The 27,360-nt window shown below is 37.4% G+C and overlaps 1 protein-coding gene across 6 annotated transcripts in view; it reads left to right on the top strand.

The window, feature by feature from the left end:
• Positions 1–27,360, top strand: part of toy (twin of eyeless) — a 96,897-nt gene that overhangs the window by 32,237 nt on the left and 37,300 nt on the right. For 3 of the 6 annotated variants that reach the window (XM_028169482.2, XM_028169498.2, XM_028169475.2), the window contains exons 4-5: positions 9,342–9,534; positions 26,500–26,716. In XM_028169482.2, coding sequence (XP_028025283.1) covers positions 9,342–9,534; positions 26,500–26,716 — 410 coding nt within the window. The remainder of the gene's footprint in view (positions 1–9,341; positions 9,535–26,499; positions 26,717–27,360) is intronic. The other 3 variants (XM_089739761.1, XM_089739760.1, XM_028169490.2) reach the window with 1 other exon arrangement.

The raw sequence follows: 27,360 nt of genomic DNA, 5'->3' as shown, positions 1-27,360 counted from the left end.
CCTTAAGACAGAGATTCATTGTGTCCATCACCTTTTCTCTTTTGTTTTGTTTCAGACACAAATTTTACGTATTTAAATATAGACTATGATTATTATTATCTAAGTTTTTATGTGCAATGGTAACATTAATATTAACATTAATTATTACCTATATAAATATTTATTGCATAAGGACTCACGGCCCACCTAGTGTTTATTTGTTATCGGAGTCCATGGACATCACAAAGTGATAGCCATCACGCACTTTGTACATGAGGTCCAAGTTTCAATTATATTATCCGTCATATTAAGCTTATTAAAGTTGTGGTACAGTATATTGAGATCAGGAGTAAATAGACGGATATTTTGTTTTAAAAACACTTTCAAACGTCTTTTTTGTATAGTTCCACTTAAATAAGATCCTTTTTAAAAAAAGTCGTCGCATTGAAATTTATAACTTAAAATCATGTACATACACATATTTCTATAGTTCTCACTTTGATGAATATAACAAAACGTCAATAATGCAATCCGAGTTGAGCAGTATACTATTCGTCAAACGCGAATAAAGTTCACACAAAAACTATTGAAGTGAACGAAAGTCAAAGAATCTATTATATCTGGACTCCGTGTGGGCTCAAATTCTTGCGCCACGCGTTACCAAATTGACGGAATTCCCACAATGCCGCCCAAGGAACCGTACAATGGCCTCGACAATAAGCACAGCGGACAAAATTAAGAAAACATTTCAATTACTTAATCAATACAATAGTTCCGTTTTGCATTCCCTTAGTCTATTGTTTTTCATTGAACGATAGACGTGTGCACAACGGGGTCCTAGGTGGGAATCGACATCGGGTGCCGTCGGCTAGCCAAGGGGTGCCAGTTCCAATTTCGTCAGTTTTATTGTTCGATAGCGTTCGTATCTGCAGATCAAGGAGGATTTCGGCCCTCGCTTATATTAGATCGAGTGCTTATTTTAATGCTAAGCGTTCCGTTTGAGTGTAAATTCAGAACAAGTGTTTTCGTTGGAAATTTCGCAAGGGTTTTTGTAAATTAATATATTATACTAGCTTTTACCCGCGACTCCGTCCGCGTGGAATAGTTACTTTGGCATAACGCTAAATTTTACCTCCCACTTCATTTACGTAGAAAGTGAAAATATTTTTGAATTACAGAATCTTAAGGTTTTTTACTGGTGGTAGGACTTCTTGTGGGTTCGCGCGGGTAGGTACCACCGCCCTGCCTATTTCTGCCGTGAAGCAGTGGCGCGTTTCGGTTTGAAGGGCAGAGCAGCCGTTGTAACTATACTGAGATCTTAGAACTTATATCTCAAGGTGGGTGGCGCATTTACTTTGTAAATGTCTATGGGCTGCAGTAACCACTTAACACCAGGTGGGCTGTGAGCTCGGCCCACCATCTAAGCAATAAAAAAAATTAAAATAAAAAAGGAGCTATTTAAAACCCTATTTTGAAACATTCTTTATTGATGCTCCACTTATATTGGTCTTACCGTGATGTTAGCCTATAGCCTTCCTCAATAAATGGGCTATCTAACACAGAAATATTTTTTTCAAATCGAACCAGTAGTTCCTGGGATTAGCGTGTTCAAACAAACAAACAAACTTTTCAGCTTTATTATATTAGTATAGATGAATCGCTCTGGAAATTTGATTATCGTTACAAATTCATTAACTCTAAACTAGTGATAGCTCTCGTTTTTTTTATGTAAGATACATCGTTTAGTGCTAAAAGTGCAATCAGAATATCAAAATCATCTGTACTAATATATAAATCTACAGTGGTTTTTACGGATGTTCCATTATAACTACTGGACCATGCATCCGATTGACTTGAAACTTGGCATCCATGTAGACAATACATGTACTTAATGGATAGGCTAATATTTATATGAGTGTTGGACTCCCTAATAATAATAATGTTAATTTTAAATGCCCAGCGAAGCACACGAGTACGGCTAGTAAATCATAAAATCATTTAATGAAATAAAAGTTCGATAAACAAAACACGTAAAATTTTAGCGTAATAATAAAAAGAAATCAAAGAAACTAAATTCGTTTTTAATATAGGGTGTGCTTTACACGGTTATCCCACGACCGCCCCTAAATAAAAATGAAAATGACAACATTATTTTCTGGTAATTGGTGTTCCTACTGCGAGAAACCGCTTGACGCCACTCGAAGAGATCTTGTAGGAAAATAGATTTCGCTCGGGACTCGGGGAGAGCTATTATATAGCCGTACACATGTTATTCTTCTGATTTTGACTGATGTTTTTTTTTTTTATTGTTTTTATCGAAAACATTCGGCTGAATCAGAAACTTAGTTAAACAAAAACCTACTTTAGGGCTTACATTGACAACGAGAACAGATCTACTGATTTTTGTCGTTAGAAATGTTTCTCATTATTAGATACTAATATACATTCAATCATCAAAATTTCACCATAAAGACTAAAACCTCAAGACTTAGATTCCTTTGTGTCACACATTTTTTTCGTTTTGATTTGTTGTTCACTATTTAAATATAGACTACAATTATTATTGTTAAGTTTTTACGTGTGATGGTAACATTAACTGTTTTTCGTATTAGTTCCTTAATTTCTTCTAGACAAACGGAACAAGACGTGTTATTCCCACGTGACCCCATTTTATATCATGCCAATTAGAAGCACAGGGGTTTGTGTAGTATTCTTAAAGGTTTATGGAAAAGGGCAAACGGTAGGACTCCTAATTAAGGCGACGCCCCACTGTGACCGCCACTGACTAGTGACTTGTGTTAGACTGAGAATCTCGCAGTTTTGGAAATGCTTTTGAGGTCAGAGCGATCGACTTGATGAGATAAACGGATTGGAATCGCTACATTGTGAGCTACACAAATGCTGTTAACTATGGTAGCTATCAATTAGTATGGTATGATACGGTAGAAGTACGTATAGGTATTACAGGAAATGGAATTGAAAATAGACTTTAATTAATAATAATAAATGAGGACGATAATTATCTGTAATAATGCTTTTTTACCATTTCTACAATACGTGAAAATTCGTTTTCGTTTTCTCTAGAAGTTGTTTTTCTTTTTACGTAAAGCATAACAAATTATTATGTATTCTTATTCCGAAAATACTAAATTTCAGTTAGTAACGTCAAAAAACACAATTAAAATATGAATTATGTTAAATAACGTATTTAAATTAAGCAACAGTACATTTTGTACAAAATTAACTTTTAAACCACGTAATGGTATGTAGAAGTACCTACAAACTTACGACTCTAAACACACCAGACTTGTTTGCAAAATAATTTCACCGCTAAATGCATTTCAGTAACAAACTTACTACTAAATAACCACTCGAAAAACAATCTAGATAAGCACCATTGAACGTTGGCCCCAAGCTGCTAAATTTGATCCAATCTTGGCAACTGACGCGACGTTTCGCTAAACGCTAACTCCATTGAATGAGCGATGCGAAAACAATTTACATTTTGTCGTTGGGAACCGGTAATGAATGCAAACAATGTACTTAATAGCCGACCGTTATCGGTGATTTGTATCAGTTTATTGTTTGTTACAATCATTGGTCGGTTGGACGCCAATTTGTTTGCGAATTCGGTTTGATTGCGGCAACAATTAGATCGAAGAGAAATAGAATTTAATGTTCGTAGCTCGATCCATTGATCGGGAGCGTATTTCGATTTTATAAAGAACGTTCTAGAATCAAAATTTTAGCTTACGGTATTAGATCTATTTCTAGATTTCTCCTACGTATGCTCATAGCCTTGAAAGGCTATATCAGCGTTACCCTAGCGTCTAGAGCTCTTGGGGCTCAAACCGGAGCTAGCAGGAGTCCTTCGCAAAATCTACCACCGGATCGGAAACCCGACCCACTGAGAAGATCCGGCGAGAAACTTAGTGGACAAAATCAATTGTTAAATTTACGAGTAAATAAAATTTTAGTGCTTCATGTATGTATGTAATATTTAACGAACAAAATCAAATCAGCATCGAATGAGCTCCCACTCAATTAAGAGGCAGTCAACCTCCTGCCCGCCCTTTTTTCGGAAATCTGCCGCCCTGGGCGAAAGCGATTATGAAAGCCCTCCGGCGAGACAGTAGGGCTCTTACCGATAATAACCTTATAAATATAGACAGACGCGCATTTGGTATTTGAAAATATGTAATAATATAAAAAAATAAAAATATATGAAAAATAAAAAGTATTTTTGTTGTAATTCGTTCGATTGGGCGTATTTGGATGCACGATCCAATCCGTTCGTGTAATGTTGTATTGCATTAATATTATAAGATGAGTGGCGGCATTTACTTTTTTTATTTTATTTATTGTTTAGATGGGTGGATGAGCTCACAGCCCACCTGTTGTTAAGTGGTTACTGGACATAGACATCCACAACGTAAATGCGCCACCCAACCTTAAAAACTTTGCGATAGGCTGCGCTAACAGCTAAACATCAGAAAGACTGTGAGCATCAGAAGAAGCTTGATGAAGTTAGCGGTCCTCGTTGCAGGTCAAGGGTCGTCAGTTCGTTTTCAACTCTGTTTAAGCGTTTCTTTGCTGAACTGGTTTACTTGCTCAGTATCTGGAAGTATCTGGAAGTGTATTTTTTAAAAAAAAATTTATTGCTTAGATGGGTGGACGAGTTCACAGGCCACCTGGTGTTAAGCGGTGACTGGAGCCCATAGACATCTACGACGTAAATGCGCCACCCACCTTGAGATATAAGTTCTAAGGTCTCAGTATAGTTACAGTGGCTACCCCACCCTTCATACCAAAACGCATTACTGCTTCACGGCAGAAATTATCGGGGTGGTGGTACCTACCCGCGCGGACTCACAAGAGGTCCTACCATCAGTAAGGTATACATTCATGTATATATTGAAACGTACATATGTGTTATGGTTGATTGACTCCTATAGCCCAATTCCAGTTTAGAGTCAGACCAGACGACTGTCTGTAATTTGTCCCTGATTTGTGGAATGAAATTTCCTTATCGCATGTTGTTTTTAATTACAAATAATTTGTAACAATGAAAAACGATATCAAAAATCGAAACTATTGCAATGTTTTTTGAGGAACTTCGCGATCACCTAAGAAACTGAAAACTTTTTTCTATTCAATTAAGCTTGAAGTCTTGAACTAAGTGAAAATTATATTAAAACATTCTATTACATAAATGTATAGATAAGATGTTTTTATATTTTATTGCCCGTGTAGGCAGACGAGCGTACGGCCCACCTGATGGTGAGCGGTTACCGTCGCCCATGGACTCCAGCAATGCCAGGTGCAGAGCCAAGCCGCTGCCTACCGTTAACTACTCTCCACAAACCTCGTTTGAAGAAGGATATGCATGTACAAACTTATTCATTTATATATTTTATTTTGTCTTAAATTTACCCCGCAAAATGTCTCCAACTCCGACCCTGTTCGCAAATACTCGACAATGCCTAAACAAACAAGTATCGACAGATGACAATCTTGATGTGATAGTGTTTATTTCGGTTTGACATCGCACAACGATCTATAACGTTTCCACTGCTAAACAAACAGCTTAGTACGTATTTATACCGACATTACTTAATATATAAATACAGTTGGTATTTATACCGATATTAATAAAATAAAACCGTTGTTGCTAAATATTTTTGTTGTTATAAGAATAAACTATTGTCCTGTGTTAAGGCATAGATATAGGTAGTTTAAATCTGCACGCGTTTTCCAGGATGAAGGGTTCAGCCGTGCTCAGGACGAGCCGAAAGTTGAGTGGTAATGAGCCTTTAAATTACGGAAGTTCATTAAGAAGTCATTATGGCATGATATAGATATGATAGTCTTCTACTGGTGGTAGGACCTCTTGTAGTACGCGCGGGTAGGCACCACCACCCTGCCTATTTCAGCCGTGAAGCAGTAATGCGTTTCGGTTTGAAGGGCGGGGTAGCCATTGTAACTATACTTGAGACCTTAGAACTGATAATATCTCAAGGTGGGTGGCGCATTTACGTCGTTAATGTCTATGGGTTCCAGTAACCACTTAACACCACGTGGGCTGTGAGGTCGTCCGCCCACCTAAGCAATAAAAATAAATCGAAGTATCAAGTCTAACTGCGGTAACATACCAATAGCAACAGAACGCAAGATTATTTTACAGCCGATTATTTCTTATTATATACAAAATGGTAAACAGTTTTTTATTTAGCGAACACGGATATAGCTAATCTAAGATCAGCACGTGCATTGTCCCGGGCACATGTTACTCGGACAATACGTTCCGTATCTGAAATCTGCATCGATTGTTACTACTCCAAATATCGACACATGTCAATCTCTCAATAGTTACCTCACATCCTGATCTAAAAGAAAATTATTTTGTATCCTATTTCGAGCCAATAAAATCTAAATTTGCTTGTCTGTTCTATACATGGAAATGTTACGAGTACCCTCTCGAACGTGTCCCGTCGATTGTCTCTTATCGTTCAGGTAATAAAGTCCACAATCGTAAATAAGCGGAAACGCATTCGGTAATATTTGTATAGGTACTCGAAGTAAGGGGATGCGCTGTGGATTACATTTTTGTAATTGTATTTTAATACTTTTCTAGTGGATGGGGTAGTTGGGGTTGAAATATGTTACTTAAGTGAGTTTTGTAGTTACACAAAAGATTTCAACAAGCTTCAAGATAAATTACTTACTTAAGTACCTATACTAAAACACTGCTTTTTTTTTATAAAAGAGGCATAGTTTACAGGTGGTAGGACCTCTTGTGAGTGCGCACTGGTAGGTACTACCACCCTGCCTATTTTTGCCGTGAAGCAGTAATGCGTTTCGGTTTGAAGGGTAGGGCAACCGTTGTAACTATACTTGAGACCTTAGAACCTATATCTTAATGTGGGTGGCGCATTTATGTTGTAGATGTGTATGGACTCCAGTAACCACTTAACACCAGGTGGGCTGTGAGCACGTCCACCCATATATGCAATAAATAAAAAAAGTAACTGTATAGTTTTAATAATCGTTTTCAACACAACACCTGTGAATTTGTAGTGTCATTAGTTTTGTTCTCTACCTAATCGCTAGTGGCTAGGATATTCCAGCTTTTTCTCTATCTAATCTCTGCCTAGTGGCTAGGATATTCCAGCCACGCACGGTTTGATAGGCAAGCTCACGAGGCTCAACCTGAGAGAAATTGCTACCCACCGAGAAGATCGGTGTGAAACTCACTGAGTTGTGTCTTTAAGTTAGTTTGCACATCGAACTCTTCGTCCGATTTCGACGAGAACGCCATTATTATGTTTAGAACTCACGAACAAAGATAGAATAAACAAAGTGTACAAAGTAATCTATCTATCTATCTATATATATAAAAAATGAATTGCTGTTCGTTAGTCTCGCTAAAACTCGAGAACGGCTGGACCGATTTGGCTAATTTTGATCTTGAATTAATTGTGGATGTCCAGAGAAGGTTTAAAAGGTAAATAGATATGAAAATGCTCGGAATTAAATAAAAATAACAATTTTGTTTTCCCTTTGATGTGTCCCCCGTCGGACGGATGCCTTTTGTTTGTTTTAATTTTATTTTATACAAAAGTTTAGGTTTTTTTTCTACCGATTGAGGCACTACGAAGTCTGCCGGGTCAGCTAGTACTTAATATTATAAAGGTGAAGAGTCTGTTTGTTTGAACGCGCTAATCTCAGGAACTACTGGTCCGATTTGAAAAATTCTTTCAGTGTTAGATAGCCCATATAGGCTATATAACATCACGGTAAGACCAATACAAGTGGAGCACCAATAAAGAATGTTTCAAAATAGGGGTCGAAATAATAGCTGCTTAGCATTCTATAAATCAAAAATATTTTCACTTTCTACGTAAATGAAGTGGGGGGTAAAATTTAGCGTTATGCCAAAGTAACTATTCCACGCGGATCGAGTCGCGGGTAAAAGCTGGTTAATTATAAACCTTAAAGATACCAAAATTAATACTAGTTTTACGGATTGATCTAGTGATATTTATTTTTGTAGTATTACATCATTTCTGCTGTTTCAAATGCTTTACAGTTTCCGTGGTCACGGAAGACTTTAATTAAATTTTAACGTAGCTTAATCTCGTAAAAGTAAGTTGTTTTAATTAAGTCTACGCCTCGCGTAAACCGAAGGAATTACTTTAAAACTACGATACACAAACATATAATTTGTATTGACGCTCTTTATAAGCACATTATCTCTATTAAGTTTTATATCTTATAGATCAGAGCTTCTTTTTTTTATTGCCTTTGTAGGCAGACGAGCATACGGCCCACCTGATGGTGAGTGGTTACCATCGCCCATGGACTTCAGCAATGCCAGGGGCAGAGCCAAGCTGCTGCCTACCGCTACAAGCTTGTTGCTTCTAACGAATTAATACTATAGTAACCTACCATTACTTATTATTATATGCGGCCGTTTTTAGGATCATACTAACCCCGTCAACGCTAACATCTAATTGAATTGCAATTTGTTTATTTGCATTATAGCGATTGATTCGCTGGTGCCGTAATTAGCGCCTCTAACTATTGCGCCGAGGGTCGTGGGTTCGATTCCCATATCACGCAAATATTCGCGTTATGAACAGATTTTGAATTTGTTTGGTCTTTTTCTAGGTGCTTATTGACTATACACGTATACCTATATTTATGTGTCGATCCTCGACTTACGCTACATTTTTCCTTTATTTCGATCTGTTACTCCATGTTTAATACTGTTCTAGGATTTCCTACCGCTTTATCTGTGCCTTCTGTTCTCCGTACTTTCTCTTTCTGTAAATAGGAAATAAACTGCCTATCCTATTACGGATTCCTTATTATGCCGCCCGGCACTGGTGACCATACGATCAACGACCTCAAAAAATTGAAACGTATATATTTATGTATGTCAGTCTCTGGTACCCATAACACAGAGAATCCTAATTTGAGGGCGGATGCTCGTGCGTGATTTGTTTTGAGTGATTAAAAAAATCAGTAAGTATTATTGAACTGAAACTTCTTTAGAATCGTTGTGATATCAAACGCGATGAAACGAAAAAATAAGTCCATAGAGACACAAACACATAAATGTATAGGATTCAGCGGGCGAGAGAATGAGATAGAACACATTAGACGTTCTCGGTCTCCTCTTTGTGCGACTCTTCGTAGCATCCCCATTATCGTCTACTAAACATTGTCCATATGTATGCTCCTGTGTAGTGGGATAGTCAGTTTATCTATATCTTATTTATAAGTTTCCCTTCTACACACACACACTTTTTTATTATTTGTACGCTCTTACCGCATTCCGCAATCCAAACTAAATTCAGCTTCACACGCAGATATTACGAGACGGGGTCGATAAAGCCACGCGCGATTGGTGGGTCCAAGCCCCGGGTGGCGACCACTCCAGTTGTCCAGAAGATAGCCGACTACAAGCGGGAGTGCCCCTCGATCTTCGCCTGGGAGATCAGGGACCGCCTGCTCAGCGAAAACGTGTGCAATAACGACAACATACCCAGTGTGAGTATGAATTTTTATTCAAAAACAATTAATGTTACTTTTTAATAGCCAATCGAAGTAAATTTCTTTATATATGGTGGTAGGATCTTGTGAGTCCGCACGGGTAGGTACCACCACCCTGCCTATTTCTGCCGTGAAGCAGTAATGGGTTCCAGTTTGAAGGGTGGGGCAGCCGTTGTAACTATACTGAGACCTTAAAACTCATATCTCAAGTTGCCGCTAGCCACTTAACACCAGGTGAGCTGGGAGCTCGTCTACACATCTAAGCACATATATATATAAGCTAGATGTCGCGGTGAAGAACGAATCAGAGACATTCAATACACAGAATGAGAAACTGTACTCAAAATAGGCACTTTTTGAGCTTGCTAAGAACAGCGGATAGGCTGTCTCCCAAACTGACTGAGTCTACAGAAATAAAAATTGCACTAATCTCTATAAATTTAAATACAGAATTGCCAAAACAAATTCGAGTGTTGTCAACGTGTTTAATCAAATCTCCCGAACACGCGTCCGTTACGTGGATCTTTGGGCACAATATTGACAATGGTTATTTTTAATCCAATTTTTCAATATTCGGACCATATGTTCGGGTCATTGTCCGTTCGGGTCCCTTTCAAGAGGTCCACAATAGACGTCATTCGCCGAATTATCAATGTGCCATCCATGAAACTTACCTTTGCGTTCAAAGATCGCGCGTTTTATTGCGTTTTTGTGCATCCCTATACAAATACGTGTCTATTATTAAATTTTGTCGAGAGTTCATAAATTGCATTGCTAATAATCCATCGTAAAAATAAGATTTATTGGTGTGAGATTTTTTTTTTCTTTCGTCTCGCGTTCCTCTATGGAAAATGGGACCTTTTTATTGGGCAAACAAAAGTTGAAACTATTTTTGTGCTTCATTATACTGATGAATGAGCTAGCAGCCCGTCTAGTGCTAAGCTGAAGTACGAGACATCACAACGCCAACCACTTTGCGTGACGAGATCAAAATTTCAATCGTAATGCATAAAAGCTAACTCATTAGCTTAGTGGCAGAAAGATGTGGAATTGTGGCCACTACCCGTCTAGGCTCGCAATACTACTAATAACTACTCAAATTTACGTATATTTCATAACTGACAAAAATAAAACTTTAATCATTCCATTAGTTAGTACATCGTTTTACCCAGACTCCGTCTGTCATCTCAAAGTTGAACATTTCCCACTGAGCATTTCGAATTTTAATCCCTTGCAAATGTTTAATAATAAAAAAAAATCCACTTCAATATATGAAATATCGAACACGATATGAAATGAAGCAATGTCAACATGACACCGGAGTGACATCTGCCCGGCCAATGATAGCAAAAAATGACAATACCCGAAAAACGGGGAGTTTCTCTAATACTGCGCGATTTATTTCAAATACTGTACAATTTCTGTTTTAATAATGTCACAATGTGTGTTTTTGTGTTTCTGTATTCGTACCGTAATGTAAACACTCAGCGAGATGTCGAGTGTTGCCAATAATTATATTATTTAATGTTTGTTATTCGATATTGTAACATCTGTTTGTTTATTAGTTTTTAATTATGCTTTTTGGAGTTCGTAATTTTTATCCTCGCACCGGATTTTTATGCATCGTAAGGCGTATTGTGAGCTCGCAAGATTAAGCACCACCGTTTTGACTATTTATTGCCGCGAAGGATAATAGAGCCTTCAATACTTACAATATACTGGTGGTAGGACCTCTTGTGAGTGCGCGCGGGTAGGTACCACCACTCTGCCTATTTCTGCCGTGAAGCGTTATGCATTTCGGTTTGAAGGGTGGGGCAGACGTTGTAACCATAATGAGACCAACTTAGAACTTATAACTCAAGGTGGATGGCGCATTTATGTAGTCTATGGGCTCCAGTAACCATTTAACACTAGGTGTGCTGTGAGCTCATCCGCCTAACTAAGCAATAAAAAAATACTTTACATCATATTATATCGAATAAATTTAACTTCAAGATTGTATCAAGATCAATATTATTCGTAGTCCTCAAATTAGAGACGTCCCCTTCCATTTCGAGTAAAATAGGCATATGCCTGCCTATAAGGCCTAAATTAGATAAGCACACGTCAAGAACGGAAGTAAATCATGCTAAAGCGATCGAGTATACCTAAACACAATCACATAGCCTACCCCTCGTAACGAGAGGACTTCGGTACCCCCAGAAGATTCGGCACCAAAGGGCTATTTTTATGACTAACACGGCCCACTGCCCAAATAGGGTGAGCGGTACATATAATGCGTCAACACACGTGCCCGAGCGAGATAGGTGTTTTCTGTCGAACCCGTAGTCTAGTCATAACGGTCGAATGGGCGTGATGTTTCTTACGAAAGGAAAGCGCACAAAAATACGCGCGACAATCGATTGTTGCTCCGAACGAAAATGACGTAAGCGTCAAAACATCGGCGCTCCAAGAATTTTGCCGTTACAATTTTCCGTAGAAATTTAGAGGATTCAGCTTTACATTATGGCGTAGACTTTGTGTATTTTTAACATTTATTCATTAGCATAATCATTACAATAACAAACGCGAGGTTGAATCATAAAAGTAGTATTAATTATAGAGTACACTGTCGTGTAGAAAAAAAACGAGCTTTCTTGTTCGAAACTTACGTCATTTTTCCACGGACCCCCCGGTTCTATAATACCACAATTTACGCGTGAGTGCTCCGAATATTTGCCGTCACTTTCACTCGCCCACCATCCTGTACTTGAACGTATAACTGTCCTTCTCTGACGGATTAGCGTCTGCTTTTGACGGCTTACACGGACGGTTGTAAATCTTCAGCTATTTATAACATAGATATTGTTATTACCGAAATGAATTTATAGCATTCGCCTTACATCAGATAGCAGATACGAACATTTCACTACCGCAACAACTTACTAATTATACAAAGTATAATACAGGACAAAGAAACAATTATCTTAGTACTGCAATGAGTTTTTTAGGGATCGTATAACTTTTTTAGAATTTTTTTGCTATTTAATGGGTCTAGGGCGTCCTGTATGACTGCACGGGTAAGTACCATTACCCGGCTTATTTTATGGCGCATACCACTATTATTTCCGGTTTCAAGGGTAGAAGCGCTTTATAGAATACTCAACTTAAGCTTCATATCTAAAAGTGGGTGGTGACGTTCACGTGGGTTCATCAACATTCGAAGCAACAATAAAAATATACTTAAAACTCAGCCCCGTTAATGAACCAACAAGACGGACACTAAAGTATTTGTTTTTACTATAATAAAGTAAGGAACGTGAGAAAAAGCGAACAATGCGTTACAAATAGTAAATGTATGTAATTAGATAATTAAATAAATAATTTAGAGGTTAGAAAAAAAGACAAATTACATGAACGCAGTACGCAATAATACCATAGATACACACCTACGTAACGTACCCTTTTTACCTACGTAAAAAGAGCAATTCTAAAATACCCAAAATTTATTAAATTAAAATTCTGAAGAGTACCTAACGAATGCCTTCAAATACAAAGATCGATGAATAACATTGTGTAACATCGTATGTTTGTGTGTGATCAAATCCGCATTTTTCCCAAATTGTTGGTAGTGTTACGTATTATCGGCAGCACCACTCATCAATGCAACCCTTCAAACTTTCAACTCATCTCTCAAAGTCGATAGTGGTTTTGACGGTGACATTTCACTCTATAAAATTCGAACCTCTTAAGACTAGGTGAGCACAAGAGCTTATTTGCTCACAACAGAAGAAAAAAAACACTAAGCAACTGTCAGTGATATCAACCAATAAAATATTTAAACAAGCGATAAAATATGGGCACATATAATAAATAGTTTATATGTACATATATATTTAACAGTCTTAATTGTAAAAACGGTGTGATATTATAAAGGATGTAACCTGATCATCTTAAACAATTCCTCAAAGCAGAATGCGAGTAGGTATGTTCTTTTATCAAATTTAGGATGTTTTGAGGAATATCCTCTTCTTCTTCACAGCGTTTTCCCGGTCTAGTGCCAGAGTCACCTTTCTTACATATTTTCTTTTTTATTGCTTAGTTGAACGGACGAGCTCACAGCTCAGCTGGTGTTAAGTGGTTACTGGAGCTCATAGACATCTACAACGTAAATGCGCCACCCACCTTGAGATATAAGCTCTAAGGTCTCAAGTATAGTTACAACGGCTGCCCCACCCTTCAAACCGAAACACATTAGGTACTGCTTCACGGCAGAAATAGGCAGGGTGGCGGTACCTAGCCCTGCGGACTCACAAGAGGTCCTGCCACCAGTAAACTTCCTTCACTTCTTTCACTTTGTCCGGTCTTCGGCTTCCTTCTGCGCGAGGCTATTCTCCTCCATATCCGCCTTTACCACATCAAATCAGCGTTTCTTGGGCCCGCCGCGGGATCTTGCTTTGAGGAATGTATTACAGGATTATTTTACTGGTGGTAGGACCTCTTGGGAGTCCGCACGGGTAGGTACCACCACCCCGCCTATTTCCGCCGTGAAACAGTAATGCGTTTCGGGTCGAAGGGTGGGGTAGCCGTTGTAACTATACTGAGACCTTAGAACTTATGTCTCGAGGTGGGTGGCGCATTTACGTTGTAGATGTCTATGGGCTCCAGTAACCACTTAACACCAGGTGGGCTGTGAGCTCGTCCATCCACATAAGCAATAAAAAAAAATGATAATTTATTTTGCATTTAAACGATTTTTAGTAAATCGTCCTAATTAAGTTTATGAAGACAGATATATTTTTAATTCTAAAGTGAGGGCCATCGTTATCTCTATATATAAAAATGAATTGCTGTTCGTTAATCTCGCTAAAACTCGAGAACAGCCGGACCGATTTGGCTAATTTTGGTCTTGAATTATTTGTGGAAGTCCAGAAAAGGTTTAAAAGGTAGATAAATATGAAAATGCCCGGAATTAAATAAAAATAACAATTTTGTTTTCCCTTTGATGTGTCCACCGTTGGACGGATTTCTTTTGGTTTGTTTTAAGTTTATTTTATACAAAGTTTAGGTCTTTTATTTATCGATTGAGGCACTACGAAGACTGCCGGGTCAGCTAGTTAATTAAATAATTATCAAAAAACAACTTTATCGTCAAACACGATCGGAGTGGTTGTCCAAAATGTACGTACCTATTTAATTTTCAATCGACCGCGTTTTTTTTAAGCCGCGACCGCGTTCACGTAACAGGACACCTCCAAAACGCTACCGGAGAGCATTTTGGAGGCTTCGTGCACATAAGGTGTAGGGTCGACACCTTTCAATTACGAACATAATTTTAAATACAGCTTTTTTTTTCGTAGCTATTCCAGCTAAGCCTTGACGGGTAGGTGTGCTTGTGGGCTCAACCTGAGAGAATTTCCTTTTTTTTTTCGGGCCGGGAGCCGAACTTCCTACGAGGTCCCCGCGCCTAGGGGGAACGCACGGTATGTGGGACTTGACAATCTGCAAGGTGTTGGGAGCAGACCCCTGGCTCAAGGAATTTTAGGGCCCTACGCACTAAACCACCAATTTACCAATACCCATCAATTTGCTAGCCCTACCAAGAGCAGCGCTTCGCAGAATTTACCACCGAATCGGAATCGTGACCTACTGAGTAGATCCGGCAAGAAACTCAGTGGGCTTAAATACAGCCAAAACGACAATATCTATAACTGGCATCACAGATAACCATAAACTTTCAAAATAAATTATTACTTATATTTATTTAAGCACACAGAGAGCTATGTGTAAGTTATTGTGGCTTATTTCTGCCGTGAAGCAGTAATGCGTTTCAGTTGTACTGTAAAGACGTCATCTTAGAACTCATGTCCCAAGTGTGGGTGGCGGTATTTACGCTGTTAATCCTTATGAGCTCAAGCAACCACTTAACACCAATTGGGCCGTGAGCTTGTCTACCCTTCTAACCGAATCGTGGCCTAAATTACGAGATTTGGTATTCGTATCTAGTGATGCGACTGTGTCGATGTTCGAATCCATCAGGCGAGTACTAATTATTCTAATTCAATATATACTAACGCGTATTCGACGATTTCCACAATGGTCAAATAACAATGTGTAATACACCAGCTATCTTTATAAATTTGCGTAATATCCAGTGGCATTGTAAGTCCATACGCTGCGTTTCGTTTAGCTACCAAACTAATGACCGTCTCCGATATATATTTTCGCACTAATCTATCTCCCATCACCTTTATTGTTAGACGCGTATGATACGCTAGTCTCCTCTCGAGATGATTTCTAAAGCATTTTTTTTACAACACCGTTGACAACCCTACGCATTATGTAGCTTTACTACATTTTACTCGTTTTGATGTTAACTGACAAGTGACGTAATACGAAACTCGGCCCCCGTCGGCCATCACAGTTACGCACGAAACGAGAAGCGTTTGCGTGGAAAAATTAATAATAATAATTAATATTCTTTTGGTCATAATATTGGAGTTGACATTTTAATGTTACTTTAGTATGACCGCGCGTTAAATTGTGTAAAGATTGGCTCAGACACGTGACACGGAGAATTGATTATATTCTGAAATTGTTTGTAATTGGTGTGTGTACATACATCGCGCGATGAGAAATTTCAATAATGCCTTCATATAATTCAGGAAAGACTGAGAATAATATCGAAATGAATACAATTAAAGGAAAACTCTCGGCTTTTAAATGTAATTAAAAATATTAAATGTAAGTATATGTAGGCCTGAGCGTGCATCGGGTTGTCAGTGTCCATGAACAACAGTACACAGTCAGGATTTGGCTTGTCTGCACGCGAATACAAAATATATTTAAGTCGGGTAGAGCTCTTCCCGATCATCACCTGTGTCCTCGTGGTCAGTCGTTTGTAAGTTAGACTCGAAATAATAACACAATTAAATAAGAGCAGACTAAAAACGCGGTGATCTTAGAGATGCATGCGATCGCAGTGGTGCCTCCAAAGAGAATGCGTTCTCTCTCAAATGACTGTCTAGTCATTCCACCGTCATAGACTAACTCTTCAAATGTCACACGTCATCCACAGATTTACTAACACTTGCCATACGTCATTGTCTATTGAACGAGTCAATAACAAGTCTACCCATAAACAATTACGATTGCAGCGCCATCTTCGATTACATCCAGCTCATTAACCTGACGTTTCCAATCTAATATATCACGATTTCTGATTCAGACATATATCTATATATCTATCTATATATATAAAAATAAATTGCTGTTCGTTAGTCTCGCTAAAACTTGAGAAAGACTGAACCGATTTGGCTAATTTTGGTCTTGAATTATTTGTGAAAGTCCAGAGAAGGTTTAAAAGGTGAAAAAATATGAAAATGCTCGGAATTAAATAAAAATAACAATTTTGTTTTTCCTTTGACGTGTCCCCCATCGGACGGATTCCTTTAGTTTGTTTTAAGTTTATTTTATACAAAAATTTAGGTCTTTTATTTATCGATGAGGCACTACGAAATTTGCCGGGTCATATAATATAATAAATAAAAGCTACGAAAATTCCTAATTTTTTGCTTCAAATAAACAGTCCCACATTATCGATGCGGAGGTATTCAGAGGTACAGCGAGGGCACGCACCAGAGGAGTCCCCTCCGTCACGCAATCTTACTCACAGTTAATCGCCAATGACTCCCACGTGTTTATAATTATTTATATCAGAGGGGATCGTTTAGAATTTTGATTACTGCTACTCACTCTTATTTATTTGGGTACTCGAACTAGAAAAAATATTAAGTCGTAAGGCTTTATTATATTCAAAGAGTCGGAAAAACAAAGATCGTATTAACGCAAAAGAGTTATTTCGTAAAATCGAAAGCTAGTAAGAACGCGTTTCGGTTTGAAGGGCGGGGCAGCCGTTGTAAGTATACTGAGACCTAAGACCTATATCTAAAGGTGGGTGGCGCATTTACGTTGTAGATGTCCACGGGCTCCAGTAACCACTTAACACCAGGTTAAACAAAACATAAACATAAAACATAAACAATACAAAAAAATAATAATGTGAAAGCTATTTGTTTTTAACATGAATAATGTTTTTAGTTCACATTTGACTTGCAATATACATTGCCGTTTGCATGTATAGATATATCTCGGACTACACCAACAACACGTACCAGTAGTAAAAATATACGATAAAAATCTGATTTATTCTGATAAGACTGAAAAAAGAATTTAAACTCATAAAACACTGATTTTTACTGTTGGTAGGACTTATTGTGAGTCCGCACGGGTAAGTACCACCCCGTCTATTTCTGCCGTGAAGCAGTAATGCGGTTCGGTTTGAAGGGTGGGGTAGCCGTTGTAACTTTACTTTAGAACTTATATCTCAAGGTGGGTGGCGCATTTATATTGTAGACGTCCATGGGCTTTAGTAACCACTTAATACCAGGTGGGCTATGAGCTCGTCCACCCATCTAAACAATAAAAAAAATACACCGCCGCGCTACAAAAGAAAATATATATACCTAATGTTCAATATCTATATATGGGATCATAAATGTTTAGGTATTTATTATCAGAAACATTTATGATCCAATTCAACCTAAAAGCAGTTGTAACAGTTCATTATAACTAAACGAATGCACGACAAACTATCCAATCTCAGTCCCCCCCGAGGGGCTCGCAAAAAACCGTGCCCCCGAAACCGCATCCAACGCGGCATTTCCCGCATGGGACCGAGGTCTCCGCAGGTTAAGCGTATACGTTAAAATGTTTATAGATAATAGTAATTCTTGAGGGGGACCGGCCCCCGAGATGAGGCTATAGGAATTCGCATTCGGCTTAATGGTCTTTTGTACAAGTCTTTTAATCTGGTTTTGATGTACGAGAAAGGAGGCCGGGGGTTGAATGGCCCTTTTTTGGTTCCACGTTTCTAGCGATCGGTTTTGGCTGCTTTGTTTCTTTCATTACGGAGATTTAAGTATATTACATCAATTTAATTAACTTTAAATCGAAGAAAAAACATTTTTTTTTCCTAATTCATTCAGTTAAGTATTTATTAGTATCCTAAAAAAAAGTGCGTGCGTACAAAGTACACATGTCAGAAGTGAAACTTTTTTGGCGAACTAATTTATAAGTCTTGCTTATATTTATACAAATCTAAAACTTAGGAAGGGAAAGAGGAAGATATGTTCCCGCCAAAAGTCTATCAAATGTCAATCTCAAACTTCAATGTTGACAGTCACATTATGTTTAGATTTCTAAATTGTAAATACTAATATTTTGCCAATTGAATTGACTAATTTAATTTCATGCTATTTGATTAATGTTCCAAATCCTTTTCATTTCAATTCAATTCCTATTAACATTTTTCACAAAAAATTTATAAAATATTAGGCTGTATGGTATGATACATTTGCCTTTCCAGTTGGAAAAATACAACAACTACTACTACTGACATTTTACAAGTGGTGATTTTACAATCCTGGTGTTCATAAATTAATAATGACTGAGGTCCCTTACAGCAGACTAAGAATTGCACGTATCGATTCTACAAAATGTTTCAAAAATCTAACTCCCGATAATGCTACAATTTGATAACATTTATTCTGTAGATGATTCGTTATACTAGCTCTACACATATCCTACACATATCACAGCACCGATATATATTTTGTTTTTTCAATACAATAATATTTTCCAGACCATATTTTACTAGCGCGATAACGTAAAAAATTTTGATACATTATATTTCAATTGAATTCTATCGACCGAGTCAAAAACAAATACTAGTTTAAAAAAATAGTTTATTAACGTAAAATCGACACGTCATCCAAAACCAAAGTTGTTAATCGAATTTCGAAGATATTATAACTAAAAGTGCAATTTTTTTTTTTTTTTTTTTTTAATTGCTTAGATTGATGGACGAGCTCACAGACCACCTGGTGTGAAGTGGTTACTGAAGCCCATAGACATCTACAACGTAAAAGCGCCACCCACCTCGAGATATAAGTTGTAAGATCTGAGTATAGTTACAACGGCTACCCCACCCTTCGAACCGAAACGCATTACTGCTTCACGGCGGAAATAGGTGGGGTGGTGGTACCTACCCGTGCGGACTCCCAAGACGTCCTACCACCAGTGATTACGCAATTTATAATTTTGCGGGTTTGATTTTTATTACACGATGTTACTCCTTCACCGTGGAAGTCAATCGTGAACATTTGTTGAATACGTATTTCATTAGAAAAATTGGTACCCGCCTGCGGGATTCGAACACCGGTGCATCGCTTCATACGAATGCACCGGACGTCTTATCCTTTCGTCCAAGACGACTTCAACAACGTAAATGCGCCACCCATCTTGAGATATAAGCTCTAAGGTCTCAAGTGTAGTTAGAACGGCTGCTCCGCCCTTCAAACCGAAACGCATTACTACTTATGCTATTATTCGAAGTTAATTTCGCTTTCCATTCAGAAACATGTCTTTTCAAACGCTGTATCGTTTTCCCCGATCTACGTCACATGCGATTCGTTCTATAAATTCGATTGGGCGCGTAAACGTCATTTTACTTGACGTGTCTGTAAAAGACCACCGCGGTTCGAATCTCTAACACTATATCGCCTGTTGAACCATCTATCATGAACATCGAATTAGGGCTGGTGATCTTGTGCTTTGAAATATCTACGTAATTATCAAAACATATTGACGACTTTTGAGTCCACTAATCTGTTAAGCAAAATAACGTTCCGATTAATTTCCATATTCATTCAAAATCGATTATGAAAGTTTTCGGAATTAAAAATAAATCTGTCGCACCTATAACGAAGTGGCAAGATCGTCAACTGAGTTCGATATTTTTACTTGGATGTTAGTGACGTTTATAAAAATGTAAAGAACGTTGTGTACAAATTTCAGCACTTTGTCTTGTTTTGTCGTACGCACATTGCTTATGTTGCTAGCCAGATTTTGTTTCTTATTACTTGTGGTTTTTATGTATCTTTTTAGCTTGTGATGTGTATTGTGTGCCTAGTAAATAAAATAAAAAATAAATAAATAAAAATATTGTTATACTAAATTCTATTATCGTTGATTTAAAGTCTACAAAAATTTATACTCATTTTTTTTTAATGATATTCAATCACAAAAAACCTCTAGACGTTTAAAAAGAACCAAAGGTTTTTTGTATGTAAGACAGCCCTGTGTTGATAGGACGTCCTATGACACCTGTCAGTGTGACAGCGGAGGCCGCCGGCGCCGAGATCTATGAGGCTATCGGTGACGTCACTGCACACGATCCCCTGCGTTCTAATTACATGTTACATGTCGCCGATCTTATCTTTCTATAGCCACGATGGAAAAACACGATGAGCGGAGTTCGTAATTGCGTGCGGGATTCGAACGCGGATGCAAAGCTGAAGAAGTAATTTACAAATAAATAAAAATCACAAAATTCATTGTAGCGAACAGTTTTTACAGAATAAGCCCGTTACCGTTGTCAATATTAAATTGAGTCATTGTATTTGGGTTTTCTTCGGATCGTCCGCTGCTTATCGCTTTAAGCCAAGAGTGATCGTTGTGTTTTGTTTTTTCGTTTTAGCTTATGCATAAATAAATATCAAAATATCAAAATTTAGGGTTTAAAATTTAGAAAAAATATCATAACAAAAAGACTTCTTCGGCTATTTGAATGGAGTAAACTTATTTGAAGTTCGATTAAAAACAACGAACTGTTGATGCCGATACCAAATAAAACGCACCTTTAATTACAAAGATAAATGTCACGTATTAAGGGAAATGTCACTTAAGCCACATAGCCTTTGATTCACTCGATATGTATTTACAAAATGTGTTTTTTTCTGTTTATTTTAAATAGATAGATGAAATATGTCCTCAAAAATTCTCAATAGATAATGAACAAACACTTACTAAACTAAATACTGTAAATTATAGATGTAGGTATATAATAATTTCAATTTTTTGACTTACGCCGTTTCGAAGCTGAATTGACCGTGTTAGTATCCAGCGATGTGTGTAAAGAGCATATAACTCCGGGCCGCTACGGGCGCGAGGTGCGTGCACCGGGGGCTTTATACGAGCTTTCGGAAAAAACCAGCTTTTAGTTTTGAGCTTCCCGTCGGCAGACATCGTGAAATAAAACAATCGATTTTTTTTGTTTAACTTAGTTGGCTAGAATTCGAAAATCTGTTTCTGTTTTTCAACGTGCTATTTAAATGATTAAAATGCATTTACGTAGACACGTCCACAGAAAAACGGGTTATAATTTCAATTAAAATATAAAAAAAAATTACATTAATGACACAAAAGTTTTTTTTTTAAGTTTTTTGTCACTAAACGTATTTTATTTAGGAACACATCGTCGTATATTAAGAAAGCTATTTGTATATTTACCAATTAAAATAAACCGAACGATGATTATAATTATTTTATATCGACGCTTGAAAGTCAAACGTGACTAAGCGACAATGCGTGAACTTTACAGTAGACTAATTTACAGTGGAAATTACCTGAAAAAAAAAATATTTTAACGAATCTAGCTGTAGGATTGAAATTATTTTAATAGACCTAGAAATATTTTTTTTTGCGCATCGATTTTTTTTTTCTTTTTTTTTTTTTTTAATTCCTAGATGGGTGGACGAGCTCACAGCCCACCTGGTGTTAAGTGGTTACTGGAGCCCATAGACATCTACGACGTAAATGCGCCACCCACCTTGAGATATAAGTTCTAAGGTCTCAAGTATAGTTACAACGGCTGCCCCACCCTTCAAACCGAAACGCATTACTGCTTCACGGCAGAAATAGGCAGGGCGGTGGTACCTACCTGCGCGGACTCACAAGAGGTCCTACCACCAGTATAAATATGGTTATTGCCTATCATTTATGTATAAAGCAGTTATTGTCGCTTAGTCACGTTTGCCTTTCAAGCGTCGATATGTATATTCATAAAAAAAAAACTATCTACAGCTAATTAGTATAACAAATTGAATTTAACAATAGATACGAAAAAGTCGCAGCTGCGTGGTTCGGTGTTGCGTGAAACTCGGCGATTACGGCGGTTCTTCAAATAACGACATCTGAACAAATAAATTGATGGTTTTTTTCTCTAATGCGTCGCTTAAAAAATGCATTTACCTCGTTTTTAGGCAGGCTCGTGCTGTTTGCGCGCCCGTGCGATATAGAGCGGCAATTTAGTTAAATTTATTATGATTAAAAGTATTCGTAAATAAAACCTAGCTCCGATCCAACGTATAAGCAACATCGTCATTTATTATTTCCATACTGTTGATGGTATTATGTGTATGTAAGTATATTAGTATGTATTGTATGTAAGTATGCATATTGGTATATAAATATTGGTATATATTTCATATTATATGTAAACCGTATATATTTTGTTTATTGTATGTATATATTTTTTATAATAATGTATTATCTATAGTACATCGCAACATACCTGCTATGTTTTTACATTTTCTAGAATTACAATTTCTAGAAATTAAACGGCTTTTAGCGATAAGACCGCCTATTGTAGAAATGTATCTGCTTTTTTTTAATGTTTTTTTTTAAAATGTAAATTGTGTTTTGGTGTGCAATAAAGTGTGTATTCTCTCTCTCTCTCTCTCTCTCTCTAAGCAACGTTGACGGTCATACAAAATCGGAGGTTTGATAATAAGACACACTTTAGTCAAAGGAGCAAGCTTTACCCAAAATACGTTGGTTCTCATGATATCGTCAAGGAAAAGAGAAATGACAGATACAGCTTAATTAATGAAGATTGGGGATGGAAAAAACAGGCTACTTATGACTAGTTCTGCTGATTTTATGAGCATTTATTAATGCTAGCCTATCCTTTAAATCCCAAAAACTTTGAAAACGGGCCTTATAAATTTACAGTTAGAATGGTAAGATTTAGATGATTGATTATAAAGGTTAACGTCAGAAGATCATTAAGTATATTAATCTTCTATATGTTAGTGTTACGAGAAATGAAGGCAATCCTAAATTACTGGAAGGTTTAGGTTTAGTTTACGGAAATTATTTCAACATAATCATATTGCAATTTTAGATGTTTTTTTTCTTCTCAATGCTTGAATAAACTCTCTTTTTGATGCTTCTGGCGAGTTGACATGCGTTTCTTCCAACGCGACCTATAGAAAACATTAACAACGACATCTGTGCCTTTGGTATTGTTGATGTCCATAAGCGGCTGTCAGCACAGTTGTCTGTTCGATAAAAATGCATAAATCTTAAATCTAATAGTTTGCGAATCCATTACAGATTAAATCTAAACAGATTATTTTACGATGACAATAGAAAAATCCTTTTGTATTCTAATAGGAACGTGTGGTTTAATCTATATCTGATTGGATGGGGCGCTGTCAGAAGCAGAGTTCGCTTTTTAAATGCAGCCCGCTTATTGGCCGGTTAAGGTTTATGAATGTTTTTACTTTATTTTAATTAGATTAGAATTTATTCGTTTTTGTTTTTTTTAAATAATGTAATAATAGAGACGCGTATAATTTAATTCGAATTCACGAAAACTGTTTGAATTTCTTTTTAAATTGTTGTTTGGAATAGTTCTTTTTATTCGTTGGTAGCCCAGGACTATTCCAGTTACGCCCGGACTAGTAGGTGAGCTCACGGGCTAAGCTTGAGAACATTGTTTGTTGCGAGTTCACGCCTAAATCAAAAAATATTTTCTGAAGGAATTGCGTATGGATATAGCTTGAATTGTGAAAAATAATATAGGCTAGCTTCCATTCCACTGCTGAGTAAGGGTTTCTGTCAACGCGGGCTCCAGTAAGAAGTCTATGCAATATGAAACAAATATATATACAAGGAATACATGTCTATACTTGTGCGTTGTTTGTTGAAGCTGTAAATTCTTAATGGCACATCAGGAAACTTTGTCATAGATCAGATGTCATCGAAGCAGACCTAACAATTCGTTCCAACAAGTTAGGTATTCTCTTCTATACTTAGACAATATGTAGTACTGTTTTTATAAATTAATGATACTCTATGCCTTTCTCTGTACTCTTGGCAATGTGTATAAAAAATACTAGGATGTACCGTTGTGTTAATAAGACATGAAATCGTAACAAACAAACACAATCACTTTCTCATTTATAAGTTATTAGGTCAATACTGCAACTTAGTCTCACGTCAAAATACAGTTCAAAACGTTAAGGTTCATCTAAAACTATATTCTTATTATGTTACAATTAAAACAGCTTATAAGGTTTAATTTAGCGTTTTTTTGTATTACCGACATTTAGAAATTAAATAATGACTACGAAAAGTGTTAAGTGCAAATAAAACAATATGTATGTATATCTATGGTATTTGTGTATCTATTTATGTATATATATAAATATATTTCACTGGATTGGTACACAGCAATTAATTCGTTTCCAAATGATTCTTGTTCACTTGATGGTTGTCTGGAAGAGATCGCTCTTAGCGATAAGACCTTGAGACCTTAGAATTTATATCTCAAGGTGGGTGCGTATTTGCGTTGTAGATGTCTATGGGCTCCAGTAACCACTTAACACCAGGTGAGCTGTGAGCTCGTCCTCCATCTAGGCAATAAAAATAAATAAAAAAAATGCGGTTTAATTTTTTTAATTTTTTTACTTTTCTTTTGTACTTTTATTTTGTATTTAATGTATCGCATTGTTCATTTATTTTTTGGAGTACAATAAAGAATATTCTCTCTCTCTCTCAAAACAAGGATTAAGCGATAAAACTAGCTGTTTTAATTACCTATATCTACGATTTTTACTGCTACGACGCGAAGACTGACCAAATACTATTATTATTCTGTTTCTGAATAACGCGTGCTCACTCAAACATCGCTTTGTTATTCACGGCCCGCACAGGTACCTACCGTTGTGTACAAAATATTTTACACATAAACCGTTTAATCTTCGCCTCCGCCGGTCAAAACACCAGAAAACGACCCTCTTTTCATTACCAACGTAATACAAAAAGGAGCTGTAAAGAACGGACGTTATACCCCGAACGCGACCCGCCCCGCGCCGGCGGGAAAACACATTTCCTCCGTCGCCATGGCAACGCGAAAACAGATATTATACCTAGGGACATCGATGAATACATAACTATATCGTGCCAAAATAGACATACATAACGCTCTGTCTGTGTGTGGCAGGATTTCACGCATGCGTGCTTTTCGGCGAAAGTAGATAGATATTGGGGTTTTTAGGCCCTGTAATGGGGTGAGGCGGTTACGGGGGGGGGACGATGGGAGTCCCTTAATCTGTCCCTTTGAGGCTGCCGATTGGAATTTAGTAATCATATTAGATTTTAAATTACACGAACATGTAAGTTAAAAGGGTGCAGAGGCAATTTGTTTCCTATTAGATAGTTGTTTGGAAAATGTTAAAGGCTTGGAAAGCGGGCCGGGAATTATCCTGTTTCATTACATACGAGATATTTTTACAACATAAAAACAATTAAATGAGCTTTTTTTATTGCTTAGATGCGTGTACGAGCTCACAGCCCACACGGTGTCAAGTGGTCTCAGTATAGTTACCCCCACCCTTCAAACCAAAACGCATTACTGCTTCACGGCAAATAGGTGGGGTGGTGGTAGCTACCCGTGGAGACTCACAAGAGGTCCTACCACCAGTAATTACGCAAATTATAATTTTCCGGGTTTGATTTTTATTACACGATGTTATTCCTTCAGCGTGGAAGTCAATTTTGAACATTTATTAAGTATGTATTTCATTAGAAAAACAGGTACCCGCCTGCGGGATCCGAACATCGATGTATCGCTAGATACGAATGCACCGGACGTCTTATCCTTTAGGCCACGACGACATCGAATTCGATTACATAATTAATAAGAAAATCAACGACTTGATTAAAACCACCTACTGAAAATAAAAAATTCTGTAACTTTTTAACTTAAACAAATAAAGAATAATGATCATTCAGGTGTCATCAATAAACCGAGTACTACGGAACCTGGCCTCGCAGAAGGAGCAAGCGGCATCAGCCCAGAACGACAGCGTGTATGAGAAACTGAGGATGTTCAATGGTCAAGCGGCGACTGGATGGTGGTATCCAGGGTTACCCACCGCGCCGACCGCACCGGCGATACCAGCCCCACTGCCCCCTCAACTCAGGACCACAACAGAAGAGCAAAAACGAGGTTAGTTTTGTTAACATTAAAGTATAAGCAACTATATTATTGGTATTGTTACACCATCTGAAATCGAAAAAGGGTTCAACCGAATTACCAGAGAAACCCCTTCCATTACCTACAGTGCATTTCTGACAAGAATAACCTCACTTAGTTTTGTTGGCTGGATAAATTATTTTCATAAATATTTTTTAAAGCGATAATTTACTCTTAAGCTTACACATCTGTGTTTGTGTGTGTATGTTTTTTATTGCATAGGTGTTTTTTTTATTGCCCTTGTAGACAGACGAGGATACGGCCCACATGATGGTGAGTGGTTACCGTCGCCCATTGATTTCAGCAATGCCAGGGGCAGAGCCAAGCCGCTGTCTACCGCTGTGAATGAGCTCATGGCCCAATTTGTGATAAGCGTTTTTCGGAATAAATAGATGTCACGATGTTAATTCCGCTAGACAGTGAGTTTTACAAATGTTTAATGTGACAACTTTCCCTTACTTTTCAAATCAGAACGTACGATTGATACGCGCCATAAGCAGACAGATTTGTGCTTAGCACATGTACTATAAAATGTGTCATATAAATTAATTACCTCACGCTCTGTTGTGGTCAGTGTAAAAAATCACAAATTTTCTGTCCCCGAGCGCAGCCACCTG

The sequence above is a fragment of the Bombyx mandarina genome, chromosome A1 (genome assembly GCF_030267445.1).
Source record: "Bombyx mandarina strain Sakado chromosome A1, ASM3026744v2".
NCBI lineage: Eukaryota > Metazoa > Arthropoda > Insecta > Lepidoptera > Bombycidae > Bombyx > Bombyx mandarina.
This window is presented reverse-complemented; position numbering and strand designations above follow the sequence as displayed.